Here is a 25,323-nt window from a genome sequence, read left to right on the forward strand (position 1 = left end):
ATCCAACTATACCTACTGGAGTATTGTGAATACACAATCAAGAGATATTGTTGACATCTAAACAGTTTCTAGAGGATTTACGAGGAACAATTTCTCCAAGAGGAAAACGAACCAGAGAACGCTCAGGAACGATGAAACAGGATGACTAATCTGAATACAATATTATGTTATTGAGAATGGCGAAACTTCTCCATCCACACACTATTGGAACAGTCATCGATCAGGGCTGTGCCATGTTCGTTGTTCGGATGTGGACAAGGTGACAAAAAAAATATAATTTAATTTACCACCTGTGCCTTTTCTCGTTCTCATTCACAGTCAGCCCAAAGCCTTAATAGATAGGCCCAGAAAGTGATTAGTACAATGATACAAGTTTAGAATAGAACAGAGCTGGAAGGGACCTTGGAGGTCCAGTTATCCAGTTCTTATTTGCAAAATGTGTTTCAGAAAGACCATTATAGAGATTTGTAAATCTCATTACCTGTGATGTGCTAATCTTAAAACTCCACGATTTTCAAAAAATGTACAATAAACAGTTGGGTGAAGTCATCCAGAGTTTTTGTTCAAGTATCATTAGTATGCATAAGGCATTCAGCTCTATTTCTTTTCTGGCAAGTCAAATGCAGCTGTGGAAGTTCTAAACCACTTCTGAATTCTAGGTGGAATGATGACCAAGAAACTGAGATTGGTCCAGACAAGTTGAGGCAATACTGGATTTGTAATCCATAGACTTAGTAAACTGGTGTATTGTTTATTTTATGAGGGGTCCTTGGTGCTTTCTGAACCCAGAGAGTACAAGACCACCTCATTTCAACTCTGAGCTACAAATATTCTCTTTTATTGGTATTTATTTAATATATGGTTGCATTCACCCTGAAAAAGCAAGTGTCTAGCTTGGAAGATGCACATTAACCCAACCTTATCAACGGAAGCTCAACTGATCTCAAGCCCTTGAATTATTTTATTCTAACTTTAGTTACTTTATTTGTGACAACTTTTCTCAGCTAATGACATCCTGATCATAGTAATATGATAGATGCAAGGCTGAACACCATCTTAGACTGCCTAATGTGACGTTCCCTTGAAAAACAATTGAAGCATGTCAATAAATACAACATTCAATTATTTTAATTTAATTATTGATTTTATTGACTTTCTTAGGCATATCCAGATCACATCCGTTTGAAAGGATCTACATTGGCTGCCTATTTATTACCGAACTAGATTTAAGCTGCTGGCCCATAAAAACTTTGGGCCCCAAAGATCAGAAAAATCATCTCCTCCTTTATCAAACAGTAGGGCTGTGCAATACATCAGAATCAATTTCCAAAAGATGCTTTGGAAACTACAGGAGTGAATTTTTTTTGTCTGTATCTGCAGTTATTTAAAGCAGAGACATCTTTCTTTATTTGCATAGGCCAAGAAAAGAAGAAAACAAAATTAAATTATAAAATATCCAAAATAAAAGTCTATTTAGTACTGCAGAGTTCATGCTTTTAAAATAATCAGAGGGTTTTTTTTTCCCTACATTCTATTTATGGAAGTGCATTAAAGCTAGCATTAAATAGAGGCCTGCTCCGTAGTGGCACACCTATTTCACAACACCTTCTTTTGAGGGTCATACTGACATCATATTCATTTGGGAGCCAAATGTTTCCATTATTTTAATGATTCTACTTTCATCAAGTGGAATTATTCAATTGCTTTAAATCTGAATGTACTGCTTACTGGTTTATTATTGTAACCATTACTAACATTGGCATATGGTATACTTTTGGGTAAAAGTACAGTCAAATATACAGATAATTCTGTCTCTGACAATTAGCAACAATAAATAGAGCATCAGTAAGCATCAGTTTGTTTAGAACATCCACCAGTACAATATACTTAAAACCAGCCAGAAGGCAAGAATTGAAAGACATACTTAAATCATTTCCATCTGTTGCATTTAAGCTTCACTCTTTCAACTCCTTCAACATCTTCATAAATGATTTAGATGGAGGGATAGAATGGGAACTCATCAAATTTCCAGACAATACCTATTTGTCTTTTGGGAGAGGGGGAGCATAGTCAATGCTTTAGAAGATAGGCTCAAAATCCATAAGGATCTTGACAGACTTGAACACTGGGCCTTGTCTAACAAAATGCAATTCAGTGTTGAGAAAAGTAAGTTTTTACACTTGGGCAAGAAAAAAACAAATCCACAGATATAGAATATGTTCGACAGCAGTAACTGTGACCAGGATCTAACAGTCTTAGTGGAGAACCACTTGAATATGAGCCAACAGTGTGCTGCAGCTGCTAAAAAGGACAACGCAGTCCTAGCTATATTAACAGAGGGATAGCATCACGATCATGTGACGTATTAGTACCACTTTTTAATTTTTTTTTATTTTAGACCTATAAAACAAAACACAACAAAACATTACAAACATACACACGTAACAGTACTCTTCTATTCATTACCTTCCCCCCCCCATTCTTCTTTGAAATATTTGTCCTTATTGCCCCATTGTTTCTTATTTACGTTTTCCTTCTTTCATATTCTACTACTTATTAGGAATCCAACATTATTCATTGTAGTAACTCTCATATTTTTTATAAGACTCGACCGGAATTCTATCTAGGCATGGTGATCATACGAATATTCTCATAGTCCAAATTCACTAGCTTCTTATATACCTTATTTTTTTTAAAAAAGATTCACATTAATTATTATTTAGTGCATATACTGTTTTTACTCTAATACTATTTCCAACATTAAAATTCACCCCTTTTCATCTAAGTATATTGATTTGATTTGATTTGATTTTTTCTTTGACATATATAATAATTCCTCTTTTCTTGTTTTATGCTAATATTGTGTATAATGTTTCTAAATTTTACTTTATATTGCAGTTGTAAAACCACACTTGGAATACTGCATCCGGTTTTAGCCACTACAATACAAAAAAGATGTTGAGACTCTACAAAGAGTGTAGAGAAGAGCAACAAACATGAGTAGGGTCCTGGACACTAAAACATAGGATGGACAGTCGCAGGAACTGGGTTATGACTAGTCTAATGAAGAGAAGGACTAGCGGTAACATGAGAGCAGTCTTCCAATAGTTGAGGGACTGTTACAGAGAGGAGGGGGTTGACTTGAAGGCAGGACAAGAAGCAAGGGATGAAACGAATTAAGGAGAGAACCAATCTAGAACTAAAGAGAAATTTCCTTAACAGTTAGAACAATTAATCAGTGGAACGACTTTCCTCCAGTAGTTGTGGGCGCTCCAACACTGGAGGTTTTTAAGAAGAGATTGGATGACCATTTGTCTGAAATGGTATAGGGTTTCCTGCCTGAGCAGGGGGTTGGACTAGATGACCTCCAAGGTCCCTTCCAACTCTGTTATTATTCTGTAAATTTCAAAACATGGTATTTGTGCACAGACAACCACCTTAATATGCAAACATTAAACTAAGAAAAACCTCCACCAATTCAGCACAGGTACCACGATAATAAAGCAAGACTTGCAGATGTATACTGGAGATTATATTGATGTTCTTCATCTACAGCAACAGCAAGGTCTGTTCTCCTAGAACAAATGAAGCCTAATTCTCACAACTATGTTAAGCCAAGCCACACAACCATGCTGTAATGCAGGGAGAATGGGGACTCTGCCCCAAGCATAATATCTAAGCAGATAATAAGTAAAAAAGCCGGGAACTCTTGATCCATAAAGGTGCCTTCAAGCCAGGCCAGCTAAAAAAGACATCCCCTTGTCTTTAAATATGGGGCTAAGAACAAGGAAAACGCAAGTGAGCAATCTGAATTGACTAACCACTTCTTGACACTTTCAAAACACAAGGGGCTGAGTCAATGTTAAGTACCGTCATTATCTTAGCAGGCTCCAAGTGGCCTCCCCACTTTACTGGGAGCCTTCTTTGACAATACCCTCTCTCCTCCCCAAAACACACTTTGTTGAAGGATTATTTAAGCTCTCTGCAAATTCTCTGCGGCAGCTTTGAGCCTGTGCCATCAAGCTGTACATTGTGTATATAAAATGCCGCTTGTGTCTTCACGCAGTTGTAAAAAAAGCGAAGAGAAATCATGCCAGATGCCTTTTCCATTATGGTAATGTACAACCCAAAGCCCATTCCACTGAAGTTCACAGAGGGATTCAGCAGGGAGACTGGAGTCAAAGCTGCAAGGATTTTGGCTTTGCGGGCGTTGGAATCCACTTGTAGCTAAATGGGTGTCTTTCGCTTGTATTACCGTTGTCTTCATTTTGGTACTTTTAAGGGCTTTTTAAATCACAGTTTTAAAAAGTATGTGTAGTCCTTGACTTACAACCATTTGTTTAGTGACCATTATGACAGTGCTGAAAAACATTATCGGTCCTCATGCTTATAACCACTGCAGCGTCCCTGCGGTTATGTGGTCAAAATTTGGGTGCTTAGCAACCATCATTTAAGATGGTTACGGCATCCCAGAGTCACACAATTTCCATTGGCAACCTTCCCAGTCAGCTTCTGACAGGCAAAGTCAATGGGAAGTCAGATTCAGTTAACAACAGGGTGATTCACTTAATGAAAGGGGCAAAAAGTTGTAAAATCAGACACGAGTTGCTTTAAAACTGCCTTGCTTAGTGTCAGAAGTTCCAGCCTTGACTGCCGTCATTAAGGCGAGGGCTATATGTAATTGGAAAGCACAATTAACGGGACGAGACATTTCTGACACAGTAAAAGTCTACCAGTTTCATGCAGATGTAGAAAACTGTTGGCTTTTAACAAGCCAAACAAACACAGTATTGTTTCAACTGGCCAAAAAAAAGAAAAAAGAAAAAAAAAGTAATTATCTCGTGTGGTTTCCAAATACAGTATGGACGTGTTTCCCTGCTCCCATCCCCAGGCTACAAATAAAAAAGAGCAATAAATCATATAACAGGGTGCAGAGTAATTTGAAGCAGCATTACATGTGGTGAGGAGCAACAAAAGAAAATCAAAGGATGGATGTCGCTCAAAGGATATTAATATGTGAATTGTGGTCGGGGTGGAGAGAGGATTTGGAGGGAGGAGGAGGAAGAGGAGAAGAAGAAGAAGGAGGAGGAGGAGGAAGAGGAGGAGAAGAAGAAGAAGAAGAAGAAGAAGGAGGAGGAGGAAGAAGAAGAAGGAGAAGGAGGAGAAGAAGTAGTAGAAGAGGAGGAGGAGGAGGAGGAAGAGGAGAAGAAGAAGAAGGAGGAGGAAGAGGAGGAGAAGAAGAAGAAGAAGGAGGAGGAGGAGGAAGAGGAGAAGAAGGAAAAGGAGAAGAAGTAGTAGAAGAGGAGGAGGAGGAGAAGAAGAAGAAGAAGAAGAAGAGGAGGAGGAGGAGGAGAAGAAATAGTAGAAGAGGAGAAGAAGAAGGAGGAGGAGGAGGAAGAGGAGGAGAAGAAGAAGAAGAAGAAGAAGAAGAAGAAGAAGAAGAAGAAGAAGAAGAAGAAGAAGAAGAAGAAGAAGAAGAAGAAGAGGAGGAGGAGGAGGAGGAGGAGGAGGAGGAGGAGGAGGAGGAGGAGGAGGAAATCAGGAGCAGAGAGAGAGAGACAGACAGAGAGAAAGAAAATAGTAACTGCCAAGAAAGGCAGCAGGGGAACACATATACAGGAGGAAGTGAGGGTTGGGACAAAGGCAGGCTGGTACAGAGCTACGCCAAAGCATTTGGTCTCCGTTCAGGAATGCCATTCCACAGTCCTTGCCCACACGTCCGTCGCAGGCCTGTCCACCCACCAGGAAGGGGAAATTAAAACCATCCTTTCTGACTACAGCAAAAAAAAAGCCATAGAAAAAATAAGAGGACAGCTCAAGCCAATGGGAGCCGGGGATTAAGACTAAGAGCCCCCAGAAAGTGGGGGACGGGAGGGAGACAGCAAACGGGATGGGCGGATGGGGAAGGCAATGCCATGTAGCTAATTTTCTGGATGAAATGCTCATTAAAGGTCTAGAAGGATTGGAAGCAGCTTCCGGTCTCTAATTCCCCCCACCCTGTCCCGGGAGAAATCAAGCTGCTGGGTCATCTGTTTTCACTGTCAAAAGATTCACAGGCCAGGACTGTGCCACGAACTGATGAGATTTAGGAGGCTATGGAGAATGGAAGGAAAAAGTCCACGCTTCACCTCTGCACGTATTAAATACAATTCTTAGGACGGCTTCAAAATGGCCACAGCAAGACAGGCAGGGTGCTGGCTGGCCTGGAAAAGGCAGAGCTTCCTGAAATTGGACCTCTGGATTGGGAAAATGTTTAAAGCAAACAAGAAAACATGTTTGCCGAGATATTCAATCATCCAGGTCATGGTTGTTTCAAAAGGGGTCTTCCCCGCCCCCCAAAAGGCAATTGGACTTTCTTGGGGTTTTTTTCTTTTCTTTGAAAACGTTTTGCTTCTCATCTAAGAAGCTTCTTCAGTTCTAACTGAAGTTCAGAGAACTGGACTGAACAGTTCAGTTAGAACTGAGGAAGCTTCTTGGATGAGAAGCAAAACGTTTTCAAAGAAAAAAGAAAGTATACACGTATACACACACGCACAAACAGACCTGCCACTCATTTTGAGCAATTGTGAAAAAGCCTGCCAAGAGGTTGACCCAACTGTGGGTCAATATAACTTTTGCAATATGCTTTTTCAGAAAGTTGGGGGTTCCACTTAAGAGAGTAACTTTCACCAAAGATGGTATAAAAGGCCCTAGACCAGGGGTAGGCAACCTTGGCTCTTTTATGACTCATGGACTTCAACTCCCAGAATTCCTGAGCCAGCCATGCTGAGGGGAAAGGGAAAGTTTCCAAGCTGAGCTGTGCTGGCTCAGGAATTCTGGGAATTGAAGTCCACGAGTCATAAAAGAGCCAAGGTTGCCTACTCCTGCCCTAGGCCAGGGTACGAAACATTGTCAATCTATGCTCAGGTTCACAATGTGAGTTACACCACGTGCAAACCCATGGTTTGCTTCATCATTTAATTAATAAACCTCCAATTGTAAATCATGAACCACGCCAGCTAGATCCACACGACATAAACAAACCCACATTACAACACTGTATGATGTGTCAGCTCCAGTTTGCAGAGCACCAGAGCAACTGAAAGCTGGTTTAGATGACTTCCTTGCTTGGATTTGAAGCAGCTCAGCCAGAAGGGTGCAAGCTATCATAAATATCCCCATTGCAAAGCTTTTTATTTCCATTCTGTCTCCTACGGTTACCCTAGAAATGGAATTGTCGATCTAGCCTCAGGCCTGGGTATAAATTCTGCCCACAGAGACCAGCACTGTTCTGAATCTCTAGGGAGAAACTGCCAACTGTGTCAGCAGCTTGCTATCCTGGCCCCTTCCCCTCGGCATTAATGCCAGGACAGCCAACATATTGCGCCATCCTCCCGACTTGGAGGGAGTCTGCTATTATTCTCAAATTCTCTTCAATGCCTCAGGGTTTCTGAAGCAGCAGCCTTGAAACACGATGAAGAGCAATGTGTGTATCTGTGGCACCCCTTGGTTTCAGAAAGGGCCACAAATGTGGAATTAAGTGAAGACCAAGCTTTCTATATAGTTCATTCCTGCCACCAGGATCGTTGGTAGATAACTGCTGCTTACAAAATGCATGAGGCAAATCCAAGATTGGGTCTGTCTAGCTTAATGAAGAGAAGGACGAGGGGGGACATGATAGCAGCCTTCCAATATCTCAGGGGCTGCCCCAAAGAAGAGGAAGTCAAGCTATTTTCCAAAGCGCCTGGAGGCAGGACAAGAAACAACGGATGGAAACTCATCAAGGAGAGAAGCAACCTGGAACTAAGGAGAAACTTCCTGACAGAACAATTAACCAGTGGAACAACCTGCCTCCAGAAGCGGCGAATGCTCCAACACTGGAAGTTTTTAAGAAGAGATTGGACAGCCATTTGTCCAAAAGGGTATAGGGTTTCTGCCTGAGCAAGGGGTTGGATTAGATGACCTCCAAGGTCCCTTCCAACTTTATTATTATTATTATTATTCTTTTATAGCAAGGATCTTTCCACTGACAGTTTGAACTGGACAAAGTTTTTTTTCTTTCTTTCTTCTTTTTGCTCTTCTTTTTTTTTTAAAAAAATATGAGAAATGTTAAAATGGGATGGCCTGTATGAGAAAAAAGATTTAAATACTTAAGTATTAACTAATTTTGAGAAAATCTTAATCAGTAAGAATGTTTTGAATATGGTGGAGAAAACAAATTTAAATAAGAATGTTAAGAATTTACGTAAGAATGTAAACAGGACTTATGATGAGGCAATTGAGATGATCAGTGAGAAGAAGCTTTATACTGATGTGGTTATTATTTGCAGAAACATGAGAAAAATGTTTCTATTTAATTGTTGTTTATTTCAATAAGAATTGTATTAATTTAAAGTTGGCAAAGGAAAATATTACTGAAAGAAGAGGAAATCAAGTGAAGCTATCATATGGACTATAGAATTATAGAAATTGTTATTGTTTTCTAAACATTAACCCAGACAACACAATGTTTGCCAAATATTAAGGTGCATGTTAAAAATCAATAAACATATTTTTTAAAAAAAGAAAAATAAAAATGTAGCAGAATGGAAAAGTGATAGCTTCTGAGAGAGTCCAAGGAAAAAGGAGGCTTGTATTTTAATAGACAGGCTCAAGATTTCTAGCAAAGGCACAGCACAGCAAAAAGATTATACAACAGCCTCCCACTTGGCAGTTCAAATCTGTTAAACTTCACCTCTTGGAATTCTTTGTGAGGCCACAGAGAAAGCTGCACTGGCCGCAATTGAGCCCAACATTTCTGTCGCTGAGACAACTGTTAAGTGAGTTTTGCCCCTTTTTACGAACAATTGTTAAATGAATCACTATAGAGCAGTGGTTCGCAACCTTTTTAATGCTGCGACCCCTAACCGGTCGTAAGTCGAGGACTACTTAACTGGTCGTAAGTCGAGGACTACTCAACTGGTGCAGCACCGTTTGCAGAATGGGACTTTTGGCGGGCTCAGCAGGGCAGAGACAGCCTGGACAATTTCTACTGGCTTTTGAAAGCCAATAGAATTAGATTCTATTCAAGAGAGTCTATTCTATTGGCTTTCAAAAGCCAATAGAATAAAAGGGAGTAGCACAACTAAGGAAAAGGGGGAAAAAATGGCGGACTGCGTTGTTTGGCGACCCCCGTGAAATGGTCGTTCGACCCCAAATGGGGTCCTGACCCACAGGTTGAGAACCACTGCTGTAGAGAATCTGGCTTCCCCGTGGAGTTTGCTTGTCAAAAGGCGAAGTGTGAAAAACAATGTAAGTTACCTTTTTCAGCGACATTAACAGTCACTAAATCAGCTGTTGTAAGTCGGGGACCACCTGTCGGTAATGTGCTGTCCACAGGATCAGAGGGTGGCTCACTTGTAAACCTGGTGGCCGCACTATCCATCTTGGGAGAATGGAGGGGCTTAAAATTGCAGTATAAACCAGGGCTCCTCAAACGTGGCCCCTTTAAGACTTGTGGACTTCAACTCCCAGAATTCCCCAGCCAGCATGGCTGGCTGGGGAATTCTGGGAGTTGAAGTCCACAAGTCTTAAAGGGGCCATGTTGGAGGAGCCCTGACATAAACCAACATGTAGCTGACTTTAGATTCAAGTAGACCGAATCAGCTGGGACGATTTTCAACCTCCCTCAGCTCTCTTTTGCTCAGCCTACAGGGCGGAGAAGAGAACATTCTCACTTACAAACTTAAATGAGTAAGAACGGTCTCTGATCACGGGTAGAGAACCTGGGGCTTGCCTGTCAACTGTTGTGGCTTTTCAGCAAAAGCCGTGTTGCTCTCCAGACGGGTCAAGTACCTCCTGGAGCTTTGAGTGCTGCACCAGAGCAGAGAGAATCTGATTCTGCATCTGATTCTGGTTAGGCTGCATTGCCACTAATGATAATGGCCCAAATTGCATTGATCTTTAAAAAAACAAAACAAAAAAACCCTAATAAATTCTATGGACCACCACTGAAGGGGAGTAATGAAATGCAGCTGTTGAAATTAAAAATCTTGTCTTGGCCAAGGGAAGCCTGGGTGAGGCTTGGGAGGGGAAGCCCCTTTGGGGAAAGCAATGCCTAATTTAAAAAAAAAAAAAAAAAAAACAAAGAGGGGGAAAAAAAGGTCATTCTCATTCATTTCTGACCTATCTGGTGTTGGGTGGAAGAACTACAGATAAATAGCTTGGCAGCTTTTTTTTTCAAAATGGGTGCTAATATGATTATACTCTTTAGCCTCCCCCCTCCTCTTTCATGATCCATTGATGCAACAAGCAGTCAACCCAAATGCAAACTCATGGCCATCCTGTCTGCCACCCCCCCCATGCAAGATCACAAAGCAAAGAGAAACATGAGAATTCTCCCTTTTTATGACTCTGTAATCTCTTAATTTTGGGTAGAATCCGGGAGACTGGATGGAGCTGAACATGAGAACTGAAAGAGGAAAAATCACCAAAGATACGAAGGAAGGAAGGAAGGAAGGAAGGAAGGAAGGAAGGAAGGAAGGAAGGAAGGAAGGAAGGAAGGAGGACTCTGGAGATAAACAAAGGGAATTAGGTTTCAGATTCGCAAACTTCTAGGATTTATAGACCTCCCAAAAAACCAGGGCAGGGAAGTGGTAGAAAAGCCAAGCCAGCATTCTGGCTAGGTGGCCCATCGTCATAAAACTCAGCAATTAGCACATCCAGTTAGAATTTACCTCTCATAGGCACATGTGTCATTCTTTACTGTATCCACACATAGAGGATATGTATGGGCAGAGACAAAATGTGCTGATTTTAAACAGAAGACAGATGTTACAAAAATATAATATATGTGTTTCCTATGCAGTCCGTTTACAGTGGGGCTGTCATTTTTGGGGTGTGTGTGATGTCTTTTTCTTAATCAGAAATTACTTTCAGTGAGCAATCATATGTCCTAATCAATAAGGAAAGCCATAGGAAGCTGTATAAGTGTCCCTTCAGAGATCTTACAGACTCTTATCTTTTCACACAACCAGATAAAAATGTTTCCTAGATCAGAGATCACCAGGAACCTTGGCTATATCTGCAGGATGGTTCTCAGCAAGCTACAGTTTCCTCATCCAGATGTGCTTTACAAACCATTCCTTTTCATTTGTACCTGCCTTTCCAGGTCATATAATGGGCTTTTGGACAAATGTAGACAAGAGTTTCCCTTTACTCTAAAACCCCCAAATAAAAATACATATTCAGTACTCAATTTTTCTATGTTACAACTTATGCAGCCATTGGTTTTAATGCCGTCCCATACGAATCAAATATTCAAACTGACAGCACGTTAAAATATGGCGTTGGGGACAAGATGCTCTCCAAATTCCTAACCCACCATGATTATGTTACCTAGAAATTGCAATCCCATCATATTTGAAGGACATTAGCTTGAAGAAGACCACCAGAGAATCAAAGAAGAAGACACTTTGCGGCTATTAAGGGGCAGACAAGAAGCCAGACACAAGTCCTCTTGTGAACGCTGGAGCTTTCTGTAAATTCTGTTTAGCAAGCTTCTAAACCTGCCTATGGTTTCAACCAAGAGGTTGGAGGAGGAGGAGGAGGAGGAGGAGGAGGAGGAGGAGGAGGAGGAGGAAGAGGAAGATGATACAAAAACAAACCCCTACAAAATTCCAGACCACCTTCAACCACTTTGCTCCTGATCCATTCCTAACTACTTAGACTATGTTACTTTAATTTAGAGGCAGGAAAAAAATGTCAAGTGAAACAAAAGGTGTTATTGAGCAATTTGCCTCACTTGCTGTCTTATTAAAGTCATTTTGTTCTCGCTCACAAAACTTCCTTGTAATAAAAAAGCGAATCTAAAAATTTCTGCAATCATTTGATTGTAGTAAGAGAAGTTCTGTATAAAGAACCTCAGATGCTTGCTTATAGCTCAAGCAAATGCTAATGGCATTAAAAAAAAACATGGAAAAGAAGCTCACAGGCTTGCGGTAATAAAAAAAACCCCTACATATCTGAATATATCCTAGCTCAGTGGTGGCGAACTTATGGCACATGTGCCAGAGGCGGCACTCGGAGCCCTCTCTGTGGGCACACGCGCCGTTGCCCCAGCCCCGCCTCCGCCCACGGCCCCCTCCTCACCAGCAGCCCCCTGGAGGAGAGTCGCCCCCGGGCACAGCCTGCACAGAGCAGCACAGCTAAGGACGTAGCCAGATAGCAGGAAAAGACTCGACCATCATGCCCCATAGCATGCAGATGATGCTGTGGGGTGTGGGCGGAGGGCATGGCTTCCATGGTGCTGCAGGGCTGCCTGGGCGATATGCTGCAGTGGGCCACAGAGGCAGTCCGTAGCCCTACGGGTGGGTGGGGCAGGGGGCAGGCAGGGCCGAAGCAAGCAGGGCAGGAGGTAGAGCGGGGGCAGTTTTTGGGCACTTGGTCTCTAAAAGGTTCGCCATCACTGTCCTAGCTAAAATATACTTTTAAACAGAGTATTTTTTACTTTTTTCCAGTTTCAGGAAGAAGGCTGCTATTCCTAACAGGAAGCTGATAAATTTCTTGCAATTAGATTGCCCCACCCCCAGCCCCAAAGATGGGACCATCTACCCAAGAAACCTCATGCAGATACAGATTGAATGACTGATTTCATTTTAAGCCTGACAAATAATAAGAGATCTTTGGATGGCTTGCAGGGGAATGAACTGTGTACCGAGTTTCAAAATCTGTTCAAACTTACTCAATCCTTTAACAAAAATGTGCTTTCATTACGTGAAACCGACTACATCTTTCATTTAGAAAACATTATATTCAATCCCTTTTTGGAATAGCTTAAGGCAGGGGTAGGCAACCTTGGCTCTTTTATGACTTGTGGACCTCAACTCCCAGAATTCCTGAGCCAGCATGAGGGAAACTTTGGCCCCTTCATGACTCGTGGACTTCAACTCCCAGAATTCCTGAGCCAGCATGGGGGAACTTTGGCCCCTTCATGACTCGTAGACTTCAACTCCCAGAATTCCTGAGCCAGCGTGGCTCAGCTTGGAAACTTCTTCCTTTCCCGTCAGTGTGGCTGGCTCAGGAATTCTGGGAGTTGAAGTTCACAAGTCATAAAAGAGCCAAGGTTGCCTACCTCTGGGCTAGCCTGTGCAGATTTCTCTGACATTGTATGCCATGTGCTAAATAGATAATAAGGGAAGAGGTTTTAATCTATCAGCAAATGAGCAAAAGAGTTGTAATATCTTGTGGGTGGTTTTTTTTTATGTACACTTACTCTTAATTTTTTATTCTATTTTGCTTGCATAGTGTCTCTAAAATGAAGGCTAGAAATTCCAGGTTTGTTGTTTTTCTAAACACAAGTTGGGATTTGCAGAATTTCACAAGCTGTAGGTTTCACCCAATGAGCCTTGAGGGAAAGCATGTTTCTGGTTCCCATGTTAAATCATGTTCATTTGTAAAGATTGCAAAAAGATTGTTGCTTATATGGAAACATCACTACTTACTTTTTCAGAGGTTCAATGACTGTTTTTTGGATTTGATTCACCTGTTAGAAGAACAACAAGAAGAAATATTCTTTAAGAATCAACAAGGGAGATCATTTGAACCAGAGTTTCTCAAACGTGGCAACTTGAAGATGGACTTTGACTCCCCAGCCATCTGAGCTGAGCTGGATGGCTGGGGAATTCTGGGAGTTGAAATCCAGACATCTTCAAGTTGCCAAGATTGAGTAACACTGATTTGAACCAATGGAACTTCATGCCCAACTCCAAGTTTTCCAAGTATATTCTTTTCCACTTCGGTTTCCTTTCCATGTTCTCATTTTTAGCTAAATTAAATATTCTGTGGCTACCGAGCGTATTAAATCTTCATCAGAATTTTGTTTCTTTTAGTCGTTGGGATTTTTACAAAAACAATTTAGCTACATGTAAAGGTTCCTCTAAATATGCTGGTGTTTCTCTCTCAGTTCTTAATGGATCTACTCTTGCTCCAGTTCTGTCAGTGTTCATTATATTTGGTGCTCATAATATGAGATTGTTATTACGGAAATGTGTTTGATAATATAACATAAAATCTTAAAATAGTGCAAAATATAAAGAGCCAGAATGATGGACAAATAGTTGGGAAAAAGAGTTGTGGAAGTTTGTTTTTGTATACGATAACTGCTGTGAAAGTACTGTGTGCACAAAGATGGAAAGATAAAGCAACATCTACAATGGCGGAATGGTTGGTGGAAAAGATGAAATTGGCTGAGACATCATTGATTAGAGAAAGTACAATATCTATATTTATTGCTGACTGGAAACCTTTTATGTACATTTTGTGTACAACAGAACAAAATTAACTCAAGGATTTATGGATTTGATGACTGGACCGGATAGATACTAGACAGAAGAGAGTCCCGTTGCAAGATTAGAGTAAGAGGTATGTTTATACTTATATACCGGTAGTTGCTACAAAGGAGAGCAGAAGCCACTTGTTTGAATTTTTTTCTCTTGTTCTTCTTTTTTTCTTTCTTTCTTGTGCTTTTAGCTTTCTCTTTGATCTTTTTTCGTCTTCTTACTTTACATTAGTATTTGTTTTTATCCTTGTTTTTAAAACCCTTAATGAAATTATTTTTAAAAAACAAACAAGAACCTATAAAAAGCCATTATGAGTAAGCACACAAGACAAAAGTTGAATACCAACAATAGAGAACATATGAGGTTCGGGGCTGAACCATTGCTACTACTCTCTCAGCTTGATTGTTTTCTTGCAGATATTTCGATACCAGGCTAGATGACATCAGCCGTGCAAGAAAACAACCAAACTCAGTGAACACCGACAGAAGTTGGATTCATATAGCTTGTGCCACCCACAAGAGATAAGCCAAAATAATTATTTCAATGCTATTAAATTCAGGAAGTTCTGATTTACATGTAATAATTGTGCAAATTCACCTGGCTGCAAATCCCAGCCCGAGAAGCACAGATTGAGAATTACTGTTCTATGGCAATTACTATTTTAAATCTCAAATTGTTAAGTATTAATTGCCTATTTTGTTCTTTGTCATTATTTCAAATTTCACTCCGTAATAACTTTAAGTGATTTTTAAAATCCTGAGAGATACGTACACAGCTCTGCTCTGGTGTAGTTGCTGGTACTGTACAATACCAGCCATGAATATTTGTACCCCTTTGCACATCCTCAGTAATGCAGTCTTGACAAGAACTGTGGAGCAATCAAGGAAAACTTCACAATTAAGGATGTCGAAGTTGGAGAACTTTTCCTTCCCTCCTTAGGAATAGATCCAGGGCACATTTTACCTTCTCTTGGTTAAAAGAATCCATTCTTTTCATTGCTGTGTCCAGAGCCATCACCATTTCAAGGAATTTAGGGTCTTGTTCACAGAGAGGATTGGCCAAGAGATCAGATGAGATTTTTACCGCAGACTTTGACATGGCTATATTTGGGACAGAATTCAGAGAGAAATTAATGAAGGATCGATGCTATTAAGAGATAGGCAATGGGTAAGGGGATTTTTTTTGGGTAGGCAGGAAGCACAGTTAACACAGAGCTGTATTGGCTTAGTCCAGCATGGCTGGCTCAGGAATTCTGGGAGTTGAAGTTCACGAGTCATAAAAGAGCCAAGGTTGCCTACCCCTGGCTTAGTCCATTCTAAAGAGAACAAGAGAAAGGAAGATGGTGGAGATCCAGAACTCCACCTGTCAGGAAAAACGTATTTCCCAGCTCTGTGTTAAGTGTGTTTCCTGTGGTTCTAAATACTGTATCATCCTACAATTCCATCGAAAAATATTATGAGATCATGATTACAAAAATTAGCACTACTGCCAGGGGGCAGCAAAGAGTTAGCATAGTGTCTTTTCGCTGCCATCTACTGGCTGTCTCATTTTTGAAACTCAGACTTGGCAAGCCTTAGTATATAGAAAGTAGAAAGAAGAGTCTGAGCCCCAAATTCATGGTAACCGTTTCCCATCAGGCTAAAATACAGTTCTGCGTAACTGGCATTGTATCCATTATTTTACTGTTATTCGTATAAGGCTCTACCTAGAGCGAGGTAGACATGCCCACACAGTCCTTCTCCTCGTAAAAAGTGAAGTATCCATTCACCCTTGCAGTCAGTCCATTATACTTCCATTTTCCTAATGCAAAAATATGGGTCTGAAATTATTCTTTGCCAAGAGCCAGCCGTCCTAATGCTTAGAAACCAATTTTTACTTTTCTTAAGCTAGTTTCTTCAGTTCATCTGGTGATAGGTCAAATGATTCATAATCCAGCTTTTCAGGAATCCATTCATTGTCTCCCGTCTACACAATAAGCTGAAACATAAAGAGGAGACACACTCCAGAGTGCATCAAATGCTAATGGGAAAACATCCAGGAACGCTAACTGGTGGTTTGGAAGAAGAGCTATTAATGAATTTGTGTAAACATCGGGATAAACACTCATGTGTAATCAAGTCCACACTATTTACATGCACCATTTATCAAAGTGCACGAGTTAAGGCTCCTTTTAAAGCAGACACAGAAGTGGCTAGACAAACACGGGCAGCCTTTTCCCAGCGCTGTTAAGGGCTGCTTGGTCTCACCACAGTGTGCTTTCAAACCTAACAAATCGCAACCGATTAAGCTTTCGCAGCTTTCAGTAGTTTTACAAAAAAAAAAAAAAAATCAAATCCTCTGGCAGCTGTGACAAGATAATAAAGGCAAAGCAAAGTTAGCAAGGTGTAAACCCCAACAAATGCAGTGAGATTTATATACAGGAAAACATTAGGCTGCTAAGGTGTTATAACCACATTTTAGAACATTTTGTCCTGGGGACAGTCTCAGACTCAAAGCACAGGAGCATCCTTTTCCAGAACCAGGCTTGGACCAAGGAGCACCAATGAATTTTAACTGAATATGGGTTCAAATCTCACAGGTGCTATGGCATAAATGTGTACTCATGCACCTTTCTGGGTGCCCTTGGGTCCCTGCCCCTTTAGACTTTTTAAAGATAAGTTTTATGTCTTAAAATTAATGGGATGTCGGTATGCAAGACCTCTGTCCCAATGCACTTTTGAGCTTGAGTTAGCTCTATTGACGTTCCAAGAAACAAATGCAAAAGTTCGCTATAACACAGTGTTCTCTGTACAGATGTGTCCACCTATCCAGAAAAAAAGGGGGGGGGGGAAATGTAGGATGAAGTGACAGGGAGAACATTCTCAGGGGGATAGAAGGGATGGCTGGCAGGACTCTCACTACTTTGCCTTCAATGGATAATATTTTGCAGTCATTTTGAGATACACGCTTCAGAAATTAAGGGATTTATTTCTCAGATTCATGTAGCAATGCTGCTGAACAAGGGCTACCGCTACTTATTTGCTGATAGCAGCAGGAGCAAGAGATTTGAACCAGCAGTGACCCTACAAAGATGAGGGGGTCAAATTATTTTCCAAAGCACCAAAAGGCGAGACAGGAAACAATGGTTGGAAACTAACCAAGCAGAGAAAGCAACCTAAAACTAAGGAGAAATTTCCTGACAGTGAACTAATGGAATAGCTTTGCCTTCAGAGGTTGTGGATGCTCCATCACTGGAGGCTTTAAAAAAAGAGACTGGACAACCATTTATTTGAAATGGTATAGGGCAGGGGGAATTCAACCTTGGCTCTTTTATGACTCGTGGACTTCAACTCCCAGAATTCCTGAGCCAGCATGGCTTAGCTTGGAAACCTCTCTCTTTCCCCTCAGCGTGGCTGGCTCAGGAATTCTGGGAGTTGAAGTCCACGAGTGATAAAAGGGCTAAGGTTGCCTACCCCTGGTATAGGCTCTCCTGCTTGAGCAGGGGGTTAGACTAGAAGACCTCCAAGATCCTTTCCAACTCCATTATTCTATTATTCTATGTTCTATCAAATGATCAGTCTTCCATCACCGATGACTTTAGGAAATGGATGACACTAGTAGAAAGAGTAGGGAAGAGACAACAGAATGGAATCTCTGTCACAATTCTTGGCTCTGGCAAAGGCAGCGTCAAGGCAAGAACATCCGATGTTAGCAGATGTTCTGATGTTGTCGGAACCACGACAGGCAGATGAGCACCTTACATTGGTACATCTCTCTATTATTTGTAAGGGAGGAGGGGCTTGGATGCATTTGTCGTCTAACCCCTTTTCATCAGATTTGAGGGTTTCCAGTTTCTGGAAACCGAACAGAAGATGATTGCCCCAGCTCCAGAGAGCAGGATGGTACCTCTTTAAATGCAAAATAAGGTGTGGCTTTGAGGTCGTAAAATAGGTAAACTTGTGATGATGCTTCAGAGCTGAAGGAGTAGGCTGGGGGAAGCATCTTCCCACCAATCCTTTGGGGCCAATCCCCTTAAAAAGAAGGAAAAGGAATTCTCTGCAAGGGAGGGAGGGAAGGAGGGAAGGAATAAAGGAAGGAAGGAAGGAAATAGGAGAAAGAAAAAAAAATCCTTCCTAATTTGGGGGCTACTGCTACCTCCATTTATGAGGAAAAGCAGAGAACCAGTTTTTCATGTTTAAAGCCAGGATGGTGCAGATGGTCGCTCTGCGGTTAGTAGAATTACTACAACTACAACTCAGAACCAGAAAGTTCAAATTTTGCTGTGTAGAAAATTACATAAACAATCAGACTCGTAAGCTTTTGGGTTTTCAAGAAAACCAAAGAAAACTGAATTTATTTAAATGTTTTTATCCTTTTATTATCCTTTATTAGGAAGCAAACAGGGAACTATCCCAAAAGTTTAAAACTGTTTCTCACTGTCTCATTTAGGGAAGACATTTATGGTTTCACTGATGACAAAAACCTGTTGTTGTTTTTTCCTCTAGGAGAAAAATGTGCATTTCCCCCTCATTCTGGCCTTTTCATTTCATTTCGTTCTTGGCTTGCTTTTGCCCTGGTAATGCATTAATTTTGTCTTCAAAATAATGCCAGAACAAAGAAGACCGAGGACTTTTTAGGATCAGAGGAACATAGGAGTATAATGTTTGGGTTTTTTCCTACAATCTCCGGCTACAGCAAAATACCTATTGTCGACCTTAAGAGTTGTAAAAAGTTCCTGAGCTATTCATCATTAGGGCCCTTAATTAGCTCTTTATCTACATTTCTCTCCTTTTAGTTTGCTTAGATGCCATGTTTGGTGGGATGGGATTGTATGCAACAGGGTTCCTACTGGAAATGCCACAGAATACAACACAAAAAAGGACAAAAGGGCAGAAGAAAATCAACACCTGGAGTCCAGATGTTCATCTCCAAAATCTCAGAAGCAAACAGCTGTGTCAGTAGTAAAAGAACAAACAAAAGAAATGGCTGCCAGTTTACTCGCTGCTTCCTACGCTTATCATAGTGTCCAAACCAAGTTAAACCCAGCCTTAATCAGGAATTCCTTGGATAATTCTTCTTTTTACAGGCTGTTGGAAAGTATTTGCTATTCCTTTGGGCTCATCTGTTTGCAAAATACAGTTTAAGACTTTTTATATATATATAAAAGGGGACGTTTTGGTCAGTGAAAAAACTCAACAGAGGCTTAATGGACTGTGGCTAAATATGCACTTCAGAACAAGGGCCTGGGGGGGGGGGAGGGGAATCAAAACTGGCTCAAATCTCACTTAGTACAGCAGATTTACATACCTAGGTCTGCATCTGTGCTTTTCTTCATATCTTTTTGTAGCTTCTTAGTTTGATCTTCCAACCTAAAAATAGAAAAATAGTTTTGTTTTAAAATGCATATAATTAAAGCTCTCGCTCTCTCTGCACAAAACAAACTGCAAATGACAAGAAAGGAGGAACAGAGGAGAAGTGAGAAGACAGTTGCTGGATTTTGGCTTCTGATCTGTAGGAGTCAATGGAGAAGACTGAAAGAGAACAAACACAGAGAACGTATGTTCCATGACCAGCGTGATTAGGGAGAATCGTTGGAGATTGTCAGACGTGGAAGTATTAGTAAGCCAGAATCCTGCTTTTTCTAACTTTTCCGTCCATTTGTCAGGACTGAACTGCTACATGCACTTAGCCCAGGAGGGCTAACACACTTGGATCAAAATGGCTACTTCTCTGAAGAGGTATATGCACAGATGGTGACCGTGATTGCATAGCTGTATCCTTTGTTCCTTTTTAACACGAATTGCACATGCAATGAACTACGGTAAAAACAGGCAGTCTTTTGATCTCCCTGCGGATGCCCTGCTTCTGCAGATTTATTTGATACATGCTTTACAAAGAATCACGCACAACTCCCAAAGCAACTGTAAGACTTAATGTGCCAGAAGAGGGAACGCACTGCATACCTGGGGAGTAATTATGTTAATGTAAATCAGTTCAGGCTTTATCTTGGCCCTGCTTACTTGCTTCTTTGCTTTTCAATTTATAGTATTTCAATCTCCACAATTACGTATCTCGAGGTGGCTTACAAATCTAAAAATAATGAAAAAAAACCCTAAGCATCATACTAATTCTAAACGTTATCAGTAAAACTGAAAACTGTTCCACTGTCAACTGTAAAAAGCAAACTATAGATACTGGTTTCCAAAGGTCAGTTAGAAAAAGACGTATTTTCAACACATTTTGACATACGTTTAAGGTGGGGAAGTTTGATCTGTCTGTCTGTCTGTCTGCCTGCCTACTTTATCTTATCTTATCTTATCTTATCTTATCTATCTAATCCATCCATCCATCTATCTATCTATCTATCTATCTATCTATCTATCTATCTATCTATCTATCTATCTATCTATCTATCTATCTACCTACCTACCTACCTACCTACCTACCTACCTACCTACCTACCTATCCATCCATCCATCCATCCATCCATCCATCCATCCGGCTAGCTAGCTAGCTATCATTTATTAAATTTGTTTGCCGATCAGGTCACCACAAGATGACTTACAATGTTAAAAAGAGTAAAACCATGCAAAATGGGAGCAACATTGCAAAGGCCTAAAACCACAGAGAATCCCTGCTTTGGGGCTGATGCCTCCTCCAGTTCCTGAACTGTGGGATTTTCCTGAAGCATCTCCTCCCAAGCAGTATGGACAGGTTAGCCAGCATGTCAAACTGGAGAAGACGTGCTTACACGCATCCTTTGACGTATAGAACTTTATAGGTCAAAACCAACACCTTGCATTTGGAAGCCTACTGGAAGCCAGCGCAGAATTTTGTATTACAGGAAGTCCTCAATAAATGGGACCAGAATTTTTGTTGCTAAGCAAAGCCCCGCTTTACGAAGGACCAGTTTTGGAACAAAACAAAACAAAATGGAAGTAAGTGCTGGTTTTCAGCTAATCCGTTGTAAAAACACAGTCATGCGATGCTGCAAACAGCCATAAATGTGGTGGTGGTGGAAGCAGGACCATCAGAACTTTAAATCCAGGTTGTAATACCTTCCCCCCATTGTAATTTTGAAAGGTCGCTAAGCAACTGGCTGTAAGTTGAGGACCACCTGTACTACTGAAAAAGCAGCAAGACAAAATGCTTGTTCCCAAGGAGACTTTTCAGTAGCTTACAGAACAGAAATCAGGTAAGAGCACAAATGGAATTCAGTATGCAGGAGGTGAACATATAAATAAGTGCATATGATCTAATTGGTTGAAGTTTCTATCATTACTGCATCGTTTTAACAAAAATACGTTTTTTCTGCGCAACTCTCAACTTCCATCTCGTGCCAAGACACGGGGTTCTGTTCGTTTCTACACACCGTCTAAAAGGATTCATTGTATGTTCACCATGTAATTAAACAGATGAATTAATTAGTGTGCAATTAACTAATTAAATTAAACCAACGTGGATTTGGGAGACCTCTCTACATTCTCCTCGCGTGTAAAACAAACATTAGTATTTTCCAAATGAGGAGTTAAAGAAATTGCTCAAACTTCCTCTAAGCAGAGAATCTGTCACAGAGTTCCTGTCCAACTAAGCCAGGAGCAGGAACTTTGTCAGACAATCAAGAAATAAGAGAATTCCTAGAGCTTTTCTCTTCAGACTGCTGGAAAACTGGTCAATAAGGTGAGAACAGACGAAAGAAGGAGTACTTATGTTCTTTGCGTCTTGGAGACTGCTGACATCATACCATTCACATTTCATTCCGTCCCTCCTTCTGCATCCTTTCTTTAATTATTCACTATTCATTTGACATTAGTTTAACTCTTGTTTCACAGCGAGTTAGCCGTGGCAAGTTGGCCATGGCAAATTGGCCATGGTGAGTTGGCCGTGGCAAGTTGGCCATGGCAAGTTGGCCGTGGCAAGGTGGCCATGGTGAGTTGGCCATGGTGAGTTGGCTGTGGCAAGTTGACCATGGCGAGTTGGCCCTGGCGAGTTGGCCCTGGCGAGTTGGCCCTGGTGAATTGGCTGTAGCAAGTTGGCCATGGCGACTTGGCCATGGTGAGTTGTCATAGACCCATCATAGCAGCAGCAGCGACACAGACATTAAAGGCAGAAATGTTGTACTTTGCAAAATCGTCTTAGGAACTAATAAGTATAGCAACACCTCTACCTTTTTACTCTTCCAGAAGGCTGTAAATACCTGGCTCTTTCCCCAAGTATTGGGCTAAAATGGTGGCTGAGCTGTGAGGATGCTTGGTCTGGTGCCTGGAGGAAGGGTACTTTTGTTTTTAACCATGTTTTATGGATTTGTGAACTGTCTGGAGTCAATGTATGAGATAGGCGGCCACACAAGTCCTGTCGCTAACTAAGTAAAACAAACAAACCAACAATTGTTGGTGAGAAGATCATCAACTCTGGAGGCGAAGGTGTCATCTAGGTTTCTCTCTGTGTAGCCCCATTTCCATCCTACCTAGCCTTTATAGGAACAATAAACATTAAGAACTGCTGCTTAAGTTATCTTGTTTCCTTTTTTCTGCTATCATGTCTTTTTTGATTACAGGCAATTTCTTATTATTCTGCAAACCGCTATGAGAGCCTGTCAGTCTGAAAAGAAACATAAATGGAAGGAAGGAAGCAACGTTAAGGAGAAAAGAGCCAAGAAAGAACACCCACCCGAATGAAATGGCTAAGAATACTTACTGTTGAAGCTTTCCATATTCCCGTTCAAAATCTCTCTCAACCTGTGAGAGGGACAAGAATCCAAATCAGTTAAAAATCCAGGGCTGCAATTACAAATAAATAAATAAATAAATCTACCCAATGCACTCAGGATTTCTTTTTCCAACTGCAAGAACAGGCTAGGCCAGGGGATAGACAACCTTGGCTCTTTTATGACTCGTGGACTTCAACTCCCAGAATTCCTGAGCCAGCATGAGGGAAACTTTGGCCCCTTCATGACTCATGGACTTCAACTCCCAGAATTCCTGAGCCAGCAAGGCTCAGCTTGGAAACCTCTCCCTTTCCCCTCAGCATGGCTGGCTCAGGAATTCTGGGAGTTGAAGTCCACGAGTCATAAAAGAGCCAAGGTTGCCTACCCCTGGGCTAGGCTATAGTTAGCAACGTATCAGGGTCTCTCTAGATGCTGGGCCTCAATTCCCACCACTGCACAGTATCAACTGGACTTAGACTTCAGCATCTAAGGAGCCATATGTCACCTATGCCTGGAGTAGATATCATATTATAATCTTAATGTACTTCAAGCCTTGGATCTACAAAGAAGTTAGTAGAATCAGGGACAAAGCCAGGTTTACAAGGAGCGGCATTTAATGCATAACTGAGAAGCTCATTTGCAACAAACCTGCCCCAAATATCATGGGCTGGGTTAATCCCTCTCTTCTGACCTAGAAGCTATTTGACATTTAAGACAGAAAAGTTAGAAAGTTATACACAAATCCAAGCCAGCATCATTTTCGCTTTTGAGGTGCTGCTAAGACCAGAGACAGTGGTGATGCTTGGTTTCTGAACAATTTAAAACAATGGCTGATTAAATAACTGGGAAGGCCTTGTAACTAACTATGAGCAATCATGCCTTTACTTTTCTGGTTTTCTTGCTCAATTTAACGGCTGAAATATGAAGTTGTACTGCCTGAATGGATTTGGTAGAGATGACCCCAACTTTCAGAACTCTGGACAGTTGCTCTTATTTGTCCTATTAAAAGAATCTGTCCTTGTTTGATCCATTTGATTAGACCTTTTTTGGCTAAGCCAAGACCTAGCCAAAGTTCAATCTCTTGTGCTTGAAACTGAAGTATGAATCTTTCCTGCAAGACTGGAAACAAATACAGTACTGTCCATGATGATTCAAGCAGCATCTCTAACTATAATCATTGTAATTGCTTTGATCTATATTGCTCTCATTGTTGTTTGCATATATTTCCTTACTCTTGTTTGCCTACAGAAGAAGAATCAAAAGAATGACTAATAACGCTTTCAGTAATTTGTAATATTTAGTGTGTTCCAGCGTTCTAAACCCATCTTGGTTAAACTGCTAGAAGCATCATACTGTCAAGATGGGCTCATATTGAAATGCAGTTTTGTTTGCTTTAATATCTCCCTGCTTGGGTGTTCTCCTCTTTCCATAAAAAGGTGTGAAAGAAAAGCACTCAGCCAGGTCTACCAAAAGGTGAGGGGACAATTTCTTGACTTTCTTCCAACTGATCTCACAGCGTATGTTCCCTTTCACAACCATCCCACAAATAAGATCAAACTTGGGAGTGTGAGTTTTCCAAACTTTCGGTCGTCTAATTCAGAGCAAGGAACATTGGAATGGGATGGGGAATGACCAATCTATCTTTCAATTTCCCCTTTTCAGATTTCTGCCATAAGCCATTAAAGTCTTCGGGCTGAAAATGATCTCCCGCATCTGCACACACAGATTTTTGAACCCCGTCTGCTGCACGTCCATTTTGTTTCTTTCCATTTCCTTCTCTGTTTTTAAGGTGATGCCACATACTCCGCCAGTTTCAAAGCCAAGCACATCTCAAAGGTAACATCAGTTGGAAATAATGTTTGCATTTTATTTCTAGCAACATTTCCCTTGCTAATTTATGCCAAGCCACCACCGAGTTTCCAATTCTAAAGGCCTGGATCTCAAATAACTTGCTGTGTCCCCTTACTTCTGAAAGAAGAAATTTGATGGTCTCTGAAAGCATCAGTTTAAGGCAGGGGTAGGCAACCTTGGCTCTTTTATGACTGGTGGACTTCAACTCCCAAAATTCCTGAGCCAGCATGAGGGAAACTTTGGCCCTTTCATGACTCGTGGATTTCAACTCCCAGAATTCCTGAGCCAGCATGAGGGAAACTTTGGCCCCTTCATGACTCGTGGACTTCAACTCCCAGAATTCCTGAGCCAGCATGGCTCAGCTTGGAAACCTCTCCTTTTCCCCTCAGCATGGCTGGCTCAGGAATTCTGGGAGTTGAAGTCCACGAGTCATAATAGAGCCAAGGTTGCCTACCCCTGGTTTATGGCTTCAAAACTGGCAAGGCCATT

The 25,323-nt window shown here is 41.1% G+C and overlaps 1 protein-coding gene across 3 annotated transcripts in view; it reads right to left on the reverse strand.

The window, feature by feature from the left end:
* The window catches only part of BIN3 (bridging integrator 3), an 86,194-nt gene that overhangs the window by 25,226 nt on the left and 35,645 nt on the right, over positions 1 to 25,323 (reverse strand). For all 3 annotated transcript variants that reach the window (XM_039354292.1, XM_039354291.1, XM_039354293.1), the window contains exons 3-6: positions 22,974 to 23,014; positions 19,584 to 19,645; positions 15,261 to 15,397; positions 13,461 to 13,501 (exon numbers count right to left, since the gene is read on the reverse strand). In XM_039354292.1, coding sequence (XP_039210226.1) covers positions 13,461 to 13,501; positions 15,261 to 15,397; positions 19,584 to 19,645; positions 22,974 to 23,014 — 281 coding nt within the window. The remainder of the gene's footprint in view (positions 1 to 13,460; positions 13,502 to 15,260; positions 15,398 to 19,583; positions 19,646 to 22,973; positions 23,015 to 25,323) is intronic.

The sequence above is a fragment of the Crotalus tigris genome, unplaced genomic scaffold, assembly GCF_016545835.1.
Source record: "Crotalus tigris isolate CLP2741 ecotype Arizona unplaced genomic scaffold, ASM1654583v1 scf7180000018549.3470463, whole genome shotgun sequence".
Classification (NCBI taxonomy): domain Eukaryota; kingdom Metazoa; phylum Chordata; class Lepidosauria; order Squamata; family Viperidae; genus Crotalus; species Crotalus tigris.